This window comes from Tetrao urogallus (assembly GCF_951394365.1).
Source record: "Tetrao urogallus genome assembly, chromosome: 4".
NCBI lineage: Eukaryota > Metazoa > Chordata > Aves > Galliformes > Phasianidae > Tetrao > Tetrao urogallus.
The window spans coordinates 68634585-68646335 of record NC_136817.1 but is presented as its reverse complement, the minus strand read 5'-3'; the positions used below and the strand labels follow the sequence as shown (position 1 = coordinate 68646335).

The 11751-nt window shown below is 50.3% G+C and overlaps 2 protein-coding genes across 2 annotated transcripts; both read left to right on the top strand.

Annotated features, from left to right (window-relative positions):
* Positions 1 to 215: 215 nt before the first annotated feature.
* FASTKD5 (FAST kinase domains 5) lies at positions 216 to 2669 on the top strand (the record flags this gene model as incomplete). The annotated part of the gene is made up of 1 exon (XM_079534436.1): positions 216 to 2669. One exon carries the CDS (start codon positions 216 to 218, stop codon positions 2667 to 2669), a length of 2454 nt encoding a protein of 817 aa, XP_079390562.1.
* A 2364-nt stretch (positions 2670 to 5033) lies between these two features.
* UBOX5 (U-box domain containing 5) lies at positions 5034 to 10613 on the top strand (the record flags this gene model as incomplete). Its single annotated transcript, XM_079534750.1, has 4 exons — positions 5034 to 5099; positions 6013 to 7192; positions 9082 to 9234; positions 10405 to 10613. Exons 1-4 carry the CDS (start codon positions 5046 to 5048, stop codon positions 10611 to 10613), a joined length of 1596 nt encoding a protein of 531 aa, XP_079390876.1. The 5' UTR covers positions 5034 to 5045.
* Between the last annotated feature and the right edge of the window lie 1138 nt (positions 10614 to 11751).

Below are 11751 nucleotides of genomic sequence, written 5' to 3'. Positions count from 1 at the left end.
GTGCTTGTCTTGAGCTGCCTTTGCATGATGTGATGCTCGATAGTGACTTGCAGGGAAACAGCTGCTCTCACTAAGGGAGGCACTGCCATCTCTTAACTTTCAGTAAGGAGAAGGATAGGTTAGAAAGTGCTCCGTGTTAGGTGGAAGCCACTCATTCTTCGTCTGCCCTTTTTTCAGTACCTGGAAGCAATTGTGACCCCAGTAAGTTGTGATCCATGGCTACGGTGTTAATACGCCGAAGATTTCCAAGGCTGAGCAGGGTGACTGCATTTTTGACTACTGCCAAATTCAAGGCCGAGAGCGGAAGCAACGAAAGTAAGCAGGAGGAAGAGAACCCAGAAACATCCAACAGCAGACCCGAATCCACAGCCACGATCCAGTTGCTGGATCCTTTGGACTACAGAGTGTTGTATAATCCCTCTGCCTATGCCAAGAGCAGAGCAGCCTCCCAGCAGAATGCTGCTAGGAGCTGCAGCCAGGCTCACACTGATGATTCCACCAGCACTGGCACCTCCCAGGTTCAGCATACATTCACTGCCACCTCTGCTCAAGCTTTGCCACCTGTCAGAAATGCCCTGCCAAAGCCCAAACCGCACCTCAAACAGCCCATACCAGCACAACTCTCTGCAGCACAGACCACGAAGAGGGAGATAGAAATGGAAAAAGCAGAGATGCACGACTCCAAGGAGGACCCTCGTGTGTTCCAGCAAGGGAGGCCTGAGTACAGATCTCTCAGCTATGATAAATTTGAGCCAATAGAGACCCTCTCTTCAGAAGAAGGTGACTTGATATTGCACAGCATACCCATATCCAAGGGCAGCCACAGCCCAGGAACTGTCACAGATTATTTTTGCAAGCTGAGTCGTTTGCCGGTGGAACGACACGCAGGGTTAATGATTGACCCCAGGTTTAATACACTGTGTTGCTGTGCTATTGAGAACATCCAGTCGTTCAGCACTTCAGAACTCACTGATATCTTAAAGGCCTGCGTTCGTTTGGTTGTTCCACCCACCCACCCTGTGCTGAACGCCTGCGAGAGTGAATTCTGCCGGCGCGTGTGGGACATGAACCTGGACCAGCTGCTGCTGGTGGCAGATTGCTGGCGCTGCCTGGGGCGCAGCGTGCCTTCCTACCTGAGCATTTTGTTCAGCTATGCCAACATGCATTGGAAGGAGCTCACTTTGCCCCAGTTTGTTCAGCTTGTTTATATCATCGGCGAAGGCCGCAAGTCACCCGCGGACTTGATGCAGAAGCTGGAAAGTGTGACTTTGAAGTACTTGGATTCCTGCACCTTGGAGGAGGTGGGTGCTATTTGCTTAGGGCTCTTCAAATCCGTCAGCGGTATCTCTGACCACGTCATGAGAAAGATTGCAGACAGAGTCTCCCTGGAGATGGAAGATATGGGCACTTACGCTTTAGTGAACGTGCTTAAAATGCTCCGCTACACTCGCATGGATCACCTGCCCCTGCTGAGGAAACTTGGGAAGGTTGTCCCTGCTCGAATTCCTACAACAAACATCCAGGGCATCATGCACATCACTCTTAGCTGTTCATCCCTGCACTACTACGATGAAGGCATTTTGGCTGCTGTCGCCACGTCTTTGCCTTCCAAAGTGTCTTACTGCCGCAGCAAGGATGCTGCCAAGTTCTTATGGTCGTTTGGATGCCTGGACTACGAACCTCCAAATGAAGAAGAGTTTTACTCCAGCCTGATAGAGCAGATGCTTAGAAAACGCCATGAATTTGAGAAGTTTCCAGAGCATCTCCTTACTGGCTTGCTTGGCCTGGCATTTGTCAAACGCTTCCCGGAGGAGCTGATAGATTATGCTTTGAGGGATGAGTTTGTCCATAAGGTGAGAGGAAGTAAATATGAACTCAGAAAGGACCTGTTCACGCTTGGGAAGAGTGTTGAAATTGAGTGCCCAGGCTACCGAGGCAGCCGTCTTTCACCTCACCTTTATGAAGAGATGACTGAGATCGTTCTGAATTTTGCAGAGCAGGAAATCTTTGTCAGGCCTGAAATCGTGGAAGCCGTGTCTCTTCTCAAGAGCATGTTAGGTGGTGCTGAGTATGTGAAAAACCACATGATTTTGCCTCACACCAGATCGAGCGACTTGGAGGTTCATTTGGCCATGGATGGGCATCCCATCCCTTTCAACTCAAGCGACGCTGTTGCAGATAAGAAGCTCAAAGACATAGGAGTTAGTCTAACAGATGACCTAATGGCTCAGCTTATCAAAGGGAAATCTAACAGCCAGTCCTCTGCAGAGGTGGAAACCGAAGCCGCGGCTCCTAGACAGGAGTGGAACAAAGCACCAACGCCACGTGCATCATTTGTGGGTGGACCCGTTACCACAGGCACCAGATTGCAAGTCGCTGCTCCATCAGGGAGCTGCCCTGGGGCCTCCCCTTCTCTTGTGCCCCTCCAGCAGCCCCAAGGGATAAGGCTGGCCATCCAGGTGTCCAACCGCAACCACTACTGCTACTTGTCCAAGCGGCTCTTGGGGCTGCACTGCCTGAAGAGGCGGCAGCTGAAGCAGCTGGGCTACGTCGTGGTGGAGCTTCCCTTCTGGGAATGGTTCCCCCTGCTCAAACGCACACGCTTGGAGAAACTGAGCTACCTCCATTACAAGGTGTTCAACCCAGTGCTGCTCAGCAAGGCTGGCTGACAGCCCGGGGTGTGCTTGCTTGGGGGGCTGCTGCAGCCTCCCAGTTGCTGGTTAGAAATGATCTTTGGAGTGCTGGTGAAGCTACTGTAGGTGCTTTATGTGCTGGATCTGCCTTGTCTTAGATAATTCTGCTCTGTTCATGATCACGTGTCCCGTGCTCCTTGTTGTTACATCGATCTGCAAATGCTGCCGTGACAAATAAAACCTACCTTCATATTAATTTTCTTCCATTATTACCTTTTTTTTCCCCCCCTCTATTCTTCATGAAAGCCGATGGATTTGTTTGCTCTGAGTGCAGAACAGTGTCACGATCTTTAGGAAACAATTGGGATAGATGTTAGGGATTGGTCTATTCTCACAGGTAACCATAGGACAGGAGGTAATGGCCTCAAGTTGTGCTCCAGGGGGTCAGGTTGGATATCAGGAGAAATTTCTTCCCTGACAGAGAGGTCAGGCATTGGAATGGGCTGCCCAGGGAGGTGGTGCAGTCACTGCCCCAACAACCATGGAGATGTGGCACTGAGGGCCATGGTCAGTGAGCATGGTGGGGGTGGGTTGGGGTCTTTGAGTCCTTCGTAATCTTTGAGCTGTTTGTTTTGCTGGGTTTCTGTGGGTGTTGTGCTTTAACAGCGTTCGTAAATTCAGAGCCTCCTTATGTCACAGCTGCCTGGGTTGTCACTGACAATTGTTTTAATTGACAGAGGTTACGAAGGGCTTGATAGAAAAAGAATAACAGAATCATGTGATCTCAGTAACAGCCTCAGGTTTGGAAGGAGCTTTCCCATGTTGCTGGGTCACAATGTGACGCTGTTCCAAGGAGTGGCTTCTGTCACCTGCTTGGCACCAGGCAGCACACTTGCAGGACCCCCAGGGATTTGGGAACCCCCACAAGCAAAATTTCAACAGCGACTTGTGGGAATGAGGTCTCAAAACGAAGAGTTTGCAGCAAGGTAGGGGTGGAGGCGCCTCTCTGCTCATTTTCATTTAAAGAAGGCATCATCATGGCTTGTCACGTGCAAATGCAGCGATCTGCTCTGTTGGAAGGGGATGTGGGAAAGGGCTAAACTGACAGCGGGTTCAAAATGGACTTCAGAGCAGTCGCTTTGTCACACAGCAAGTAGTCAGAGTTACTGCCATTAGATGTGAGTGCCAAAAGTCAAAGCAGTTCAAAAGCCTATTTGAGAAAATTCCTCGCTGCCTCCCTTGTAGCAATGGGGAACGCATCAGGCTCAGAAAGGCAGGAAAAATGATGCTGGAGGAGCTTTGGTTCATGCTTGCCCAGCACCTGTGTTACTGCAAATCACTGTCAGAGAAGATTCTGGGGTAGAAGAGGGGCTGATACGAGTGTGGAGTCACCATCCCCTTGTGGGGACTCAAGAACCACTGAGGCATCCCTGTTCAGTGGCACAGTGGGGATGGGTTGGAGTTGGATTTGGTGATCTTAGAGCTCCTTCCTGACATTAATGATTCCATGTTTATTTGAACACTGCAACTCTGTCTACAACAGGGGAATGGAAATAGGTGGTCTTTAAAGTCCCTTCCAATCCAAGCCACTCTGAGCTGTACCTCAGATGCTGAACAACAGCACTTGAGAACCAATAAAAGGCTGTGGAGCATTAAAAGGCAGCTCGTCCTTGAAGGAAGCAGGAGGTTCCTGAGGTCGCCCGAGGCAGTGACATATTAAAACTGAGGTTAATGTAAGGTTAAAGCTCCTACCTCGCAGATAATTTCATTCTTAAAAGGAGTTGGATGCAACCAATGCGAGTCACGTTCCTTCAATGAAGATGGTGCACACACTTGAGCACTGTCAGAAGAATCATCTCAGTGTCCAGAACACAGATAATCTCCCTTAGAGCTATTAAATGCTCCCTTGGGGCAACCAGTAATGGTTATTAATATTGGTGTTTCATCTTTGCCTGTACCCAAGGCTCCCTGGGAGCCACATCTCCTCATGGCAGCACTGGGAATGCTGGCTGCTCTTACCTTCTTGGAGCCTTGGCATGCAAGTGGTCTGCTCGACTACAGCTGCCAAACCTCCTGCAGTTAGCATTCAGATCTGATCTAAGCACCTTCTTTAAGCATAGGTAGGAGGTTTTCAGTAAAAAGAGCCATTTTCCAGCTTCTGATGTTTCTGCAGGGGTTCACAACTTAATATTTTTAACACATTTTTCTTCCAATTCCATCTCTCCACAGTTAACGTTGGCCTCACCTCCCAGACTCGGATCCGAGCTGTGTTTTAGGAGCTGCTGAGCCTGTAATTCATGCAGGTGCTGTAACACAAGGTCCTTTTACAGATCACTGATGCTTTTTGCCTTTTATTTCTTTTTTTAAAGCTGAATCCGATGCTCACGAACTGAGCTCTCTCCAACTGCAAAGATGGTAATAAACGTCTGTCTCCCACAGTTCAAGCCAAGAATTCACTGCAACAAGGTAAAGCTGGAGACCATGGTGCTTTAGGGAGCACCTTGGTTTGCCTTTCCTGTGCTTTTATTAATTAACACTAACTAGTAGTTATGCTGGAACACTGGGTGGCCTTCTGTGAGTGCTTTGTTGTGGCACACAGTAATTATTGGAGGATATATACCCTAATTTTGCAGGATCTCATAACAAGATGACGTTAGTGCTTACAGATGTGCATGCTTTGACTGTAGATGTTCTTCCCTGCAATGTCACAGCTTTCCCTTTGCCGAGTAGACTGTGCATCAATTGACAGTGTTTGTTGAATGGCCTCTACTCATTAATATGAGGACTGACACAGAGCTTTCTCAGTGTTGGGCAGGTTGACCCCAAGCAGGATGAGGCATTCTGCTAGCTGAGCCCAGAGGTTTTGCAGGGATCCTGGAGCTGGCTGATTCAGAGTACATTTTTACAGGGCACGATGAGCTGACATAACTATTCAGTGCTGTTGAAACAGGGACAAGATATCAGGGGGACATTCATTGCTATGAGAGTGGTGAGGGGCTGGAACAGCTGCCCAGAGAAGCTGTGGATGCCCCGTCCATCCCTGGAGGTGTTCAAGGCCAGCTTGGATGGGGCCCTGGACAGCCTGGGCTGGTATGAAATGATGAGGTTGGTGGCCCTGCATGTGGCAGGGGGTTGGAGCTTCATGATCCTTGAGGTCCCTTCCAATCTAAGCCATTCTATGATTGTGGATAGCAGAGGGTGCAGAGAAGAGGGAGTGACACCATGTGGTTGGGAGCAGGGCAGGAGTAGATCTGCAGGGATCTCCAGTCTTGTGCATGGAACCAAAGCCACGGTTCCTCACTTGTGTCATCTAAATTGCTCGTGAAATTAGTTTACTTTCTACATTTCAATGTAAATTTGGCTTTCTCTTGCAACGCAGATTTCTGCTGATGGTTACGAAGTGGAGAACCTGATCTCTGAAGACCTTGCCAGGAGGAATCGTGGTTTCCGCAGCGAATACTTTATCAAGCCTCCGGTCCATGTCACAATCTCTTTTCCCTTCAACATCGAGATCTGCAGGATTAATATCGATATCTCATCTGGGGGATACCAAGCCTTCTCCGGGCTCGAAGTTTACACCTCTACCTCATGCAATAAAACCTCTTGGCAGAGCCCCGAGGGTCAGTTCTCAGGTCTGGCCGGTCAGCCTGTGTCGGACAAAGATGTTTTCACACTGGTGGGCAAAGCTGTCTTAAAAAATCAAAGCAAAGTGACATTTGGCCACAGAGGCTTCAAGCCGAGGCCTCCCTTCCTTCAGATGGAAAATGTCCTCTCCTACCCTGGCGCCGTGTCTCAAGACCTTTGGAACAAAGGGCCTTCCTCACTGAGCAATGTGTCGCACTTAAAAATCTGCATCACCCACGTGGCCGGAGGCGGCCTGCCTGGCATCAAGAGGCTGGAGGTGTGGGGACAGCCTGCCAAGTCGTGCCCACAGGAGGTGATCGAGGGCATCTTTCAGGTGGCCTCGCAGTGCGTCGCCCAGGACGTTGGCACCCTCAAACCCGAGCTCTGGACACCCATGGAGAGCGACTGCGTGCCCTTCAGCACCAATGACAGCGAGCAGCAGGCGCTCCGCAAGCTGGTGGACGTCGTCCAAGACATCCCTGAAGAGTTCCTGGACCCCATCACTCTGGAGATCATGACTTTCCCCATGCTCCTGCCCTCTGGGAAGGTGATTGACCAGAGCACCTTGGAAAAATGCAACCGGAGTGAGGCGTCTTGGGGCAGGGTGCCCAGTGATCCTTTCACTGGGGTGGCCTTCAGCCAACACTCACAGCCCCTACCTCACCCCACCCTCAAGGCCAGGATAGATCACTTCCTCTTACAGCACAGCATTCCTGGCACCAACCTGCTCGGCAGGGCTCACGCTTCCGAAATGCTCATACCTTCCTCTGTAACGTCTTCTCTGAAAAGGAAGATGGACTGTATGGATCCGAGTTCTGTGCAGCCACTTTATTTTTCTTCTACAAACTTACTTGTCACATCTACCTCAGAGAACAGTGCTAAAAAAATGAAAACTGACAGTGACTCGCATTTGATCCAGATGGACTGTTCTACAGGTACCTTGGCTCCCTGAATCATTTGTGTTTCTTGAGTGTCTTGGCAGCCCAGGGCCAGCTTTCCAAGTCAGGAGGCTCCCACACAGATTCCCCTGCCGCCTCCAGAAAGCTTTGAGGCTGTTGTATCAATGTCACAGGAGTGGGTTCATCATCTCATTCACATCCCCTCTCCTCAGCCCAACCTGCTGTCACTGGGTGATGGTTACTCCCATTCTCTCTTCTCACCTTTAGGCTTGTTGTTCTTTATCTGCAGTCCGTTTCACAGCCCTCTTGTTAGCTCAGGTTGCCTTGTTTCCCTTCAGGGTTTCATTTCTCTTCTCCTTGCTAAGAAAGCAACCTTTTTCTCATAATGTGCTGGCTTGATTTGAAGATGTCTCTTTTTATCATCAATGATTTGTTAGCACGTATTGGGTGCCTGAGCTTGCAAGAAAACATGCAGTAATTGGGAAAAACAGGTGCTTGGGATTGACAGGATGGGAAAACCCAATGGAGGTGGTGATTGAAGTGAGGAGAAAAACAGGAATGGGGCAGCAGGCTGTGCTGATCCTGCTCCCCTTTCCCTGGTTGAAGAGCCTGGCTCCCAAGCACTTGCTTCACTTGTCTCCCTGCCAGATGATTTGCTAGAATCCACATCTGTTTTTGCACGGCTGCTTTCTCCCTTGTTTGTGCAGGAATACCTGAAACGTGTTGGAGTTGCTGTGTGCAGCTGTTCTGTAGATGTAACTGTTCTTTTTACAGCAACGCTTGCATCTTCCCTCTGGTGTTGTCAAACACAGTCACTGCTGCAGGCAGAAGCCCCACTGGTTGCTGTCTCACATTTGTGTGAGGCTGGAGGGAGCAGCAGGGCTGTGTTGCAGGCAGTCAGGTGTGTGCAGGGCGGTCACAGAGGGCTGTTCCTCTGGGCAGGTAAGTTGAGTTTCCCTAGGAAGCAGTGGCACCAAACAATGCTCCACAGCTCCTGAAAGCTGCTGTATCCTGCAGGTATGCAGCACTCCACTCCTCTTCCTCCCAAAACTGCTGAAAGGTAATGCTTCAAGAAAGCTTAGATGGGTGTTTGACTTAAAACAAGCTCATTAAAGACTTAAAGTAATTAATTTTCATCAGTACCAGCAACAGCAGAGGCTGGAGTGTGCTTTCCTGCTCTGATCCATCATTCCTTGCTGGAGGAAGTGGTGCGGATTGCTGCAGGCTGGGTGCTGGTGCTCCCAGGGAGCCGTGCCTGCATGTGAACACAGGCACAGCCTCGTGGGATAGTTCTTTGTCAGCCTTGATTGCTGCAGCAAATGTGCAGGGGTAACGCACACAGGATCCCTGTGGGAGCTGGATTTAGCAGAATTAGTGATGCAGGCACCTTGCTCTTAATGCACAGTCTCAATTAACAGCAGGGCTTTGGGAATGCATCAGACAAAACACTGTCGTGCCCTTCAGGAAGGATCCAGCCCTGTACCTTTGGCTTTATCCACTGATGCAATGCTGGTTTTCCGGAGCCAAGAGTTGTGCCTCTGATTTTGTTAGCAGCCTCGGGGCTTCTGAAGAACGTTTATGAATCTTTTACCTCATTCAGACTTTGAGATATAAGGAGGTGCCTGAATGTTGGTTGGCACTAAGGGGCACAGGGTAGTGGGCACGGCGGCGATGGGTCAGCAGTTGGACTTGATGGGCTTTGTGGTCTTTTTGACTTTATGACATCGTTGTGTGAATCCGGAGGAGTTTTCCTCCCGAGGGCTCAAAGTTGAAGCATTACATCCCCATCTTGACACCGTGATGGGGACGAGGCTTCTTCAGAAAACAAGTGGCAAAGCTTTGAGAGATGTAACCACAGCGTTTTTGTTGCACACCAACAGCCTTTCCCCAGCACAAGCCTCTCAAACTTGTGCTTCTTGTTGCAGATCTGCTCTCTCACGAACAAAAGCTGTCTGAGAGCTTGGACACCGCCTTGAACTCGGCGCTCAGCTCCATGCCATCATTCACAGCCAAGCTGATGAAGAGCCAGCAGGGCGAGGGAGGCTGCAGCACTTCATGGAACATGGGCTCCATCCTCGGTGAGCAGCAAATGGGAGAGGAGAACAGGGACCAGGTTTATAGGGAGGGTTGTGCTGCTGCTCAGCATCTCTCCGTGCCTCTTTGGCCAGTGAGCCATGGTTGTTCTCAGAGTCCCATCAGATTTTAATGTATATATGCCAGCTGTGAAGCTAGGCATGATGTTCAATGGCACCATCCAAAAGGATGTCTTTGGGATTCAGAGAAGCTGTGTTGGAGGCCCAAAGATGCCCCTCCACAAGGTGATGTGCTCACTGCTGGCTGCTGCTTTCTCTGGAGGAGGCTCCTGTGTCCCTGAGGCAGGACTGGGCTGGGCAGCTCCCACTGGCTGCCTGTCTCTCTGAATAGCTTTTGATGTTTCACAGTGGCATTAAGCCATTAAGCTTTTTACTGTCCCCTTTTAAATTGCTGCTATTGAAGAGTTGATTGAGTAGCCCTTTATAGGCAGCGTGTGACAGGAATGCAAGATGATGCCTACGGTGTTTCACGTGGGAATCAGGGATTTTATTTCAAGTGCTGGAAAAGAGGAAGGGAGGCCAATTCAATCTCAGAAAAAAAGTGAAAAGCTGTATCGTCATCCTTTAAAAGCCTGATGGTGCAAAGGCTGATGTGATCCAGCCCATACCTGGGCTCCAACCCTTCCAGGAGACAGAGCCTTCCCTTTTTTTTAATCACAGAATCCTGATAGCAGCTTTTCAATATCTACATATGAGAAACAAGGAGACAGGTTCTTGAGCAGGATCTGTTGTGATAGGACATGGAGAAACAGTTTTAAACTGAAAGAGGGGAGACTGAGATTGGATATAAGGAAAAAGATTGTTATGGTGAGGCTCAGAGAGGTGGTGGGTGCCCCGTCTCTGGAGACATTCAGGGCAGGCAGGATGGGGCTCTGAGCACCTGATGGAGCTGTGGGTCTCATTATGGGAGATGGATCAGATGGCCTTGAAAGGTCCCTTCCAACACAAATGATTCTAAGATTAAGGCTGGACAAGACCACTAAGGTCATCTTGTCCAATCCTTACCCTACCACCACCACCATGCCCACCAAACTTTATGGTAGGCTTGGGAGGCTGTGGTCCTGAGCTATGGGCACCTCCAGCCCTCTGTGCCCGGCTCGGGGTGGCACTTGTCACATGTCCCTGACCACGCTGCTTCTCCTCTTGGCTTTGCAGAGCACAGCAGGAGCAGCCAGACCCAGGGATGCACGTCCTGTGGCAAAACCTTCTCATCTTACTTCAAAACAGAGCCCATCTACCAGCTTCCCTGCGGCCACCTCATGTGTCGCCCGTGCTTGGCTGAGAAGCAGAAAGCTCTGTCCATCCTGTGTGTGAGCTGCAAGAGGTCGGTGGCCACGCACGACATCAGGAGGGTCCACTTCTAACAATGCCTGGGGAGGAGAACAGGAGCTGCTGCTGTCCCACGTGTCTGTGTGGGTTATGCAAGGACGACGGCCAGATGAGCATCGTGGAGAAGTCTCCTTGTGCTTACAGAGTAGTGGGGGGGGGTTAGAGCATCGTGCCGGAGCAGAAAGCGATCTTGAGGATAATAAAAGCCATAGCTTCTTTAACAAGGAACGTGTATTTATACAGAACTGATTTCCACCTGTCGCACCCGCCCTCTTACCACCATCCCAGTGGCTCAGTGGTTAGCATAGGTGCCTTTTTGGACAGTGAGTTTAGCTTCCCTGTGACTTAAAACCGTTTAAACATTTGACGAGCAGCCATTCGGCCGTGGACCAGGAAATGTCCTCGTGGTTGGCAATGTGCAAACGACCCAACTTCTCCCCTCCCCCCCCTCCAGCTCCCCTTACACATCGCTCATCCTTCCCCACTGCAGCAAGGCAGGAGAGGAGCAGCCGGTGCCCGAGTGCTGGCAGGGATCTCGTCCCTGGACTCGTGTAGAAAAGTCATTGCATTACACAGGACGTCCCTCTCGGTTTCTGTCGTGTGACTGGACCGGCTCCCGTCTGGCTGATAGACATTTAAGCCTTAATAAAATTATGGTTAAAGTCAGGTTCTCTCTCTGACTCGTAATTGGCCTCACTGTGTGTGTTAATGATTTCGTGTGGTGAATCTGTTGGCGGAGTGCTGAATAAATGGGCTGGAAAAAGCCACGTCGACACAAAAAGAAGAGCTGTAGCCCCGCAGCTTTCAGAGGCACTGTGGCACAGCCTTGTGAGCTCTCACCGTAGGGCTTTGGGACTGAACCTCACGTATCCCGCTCGGAGGAGTTCTGCTCTTCACAGAGCTGCTCAGAAAAAGGCCAGACGGAAAATCACTCAGATGCATTCTGTCTGCAGCACATCCTGAATTCAGTGAGGGTGACAGCAGAGGGTTTTGTCACCTGCACCTTCCCTCCTCCCCCCCCCCCCCCCCCCCCCACTGCTGCCACTTCATTGATAATTTCTCTCTGCAGAGCCAACATTTCTTACTGATGTTCTGTGCCACTTTCTCTGGGGTAATGAGCCTCCAGCTGAACCACCTACGTGTAATACCTCTGTTCTCTTAACAGGCGCTGCC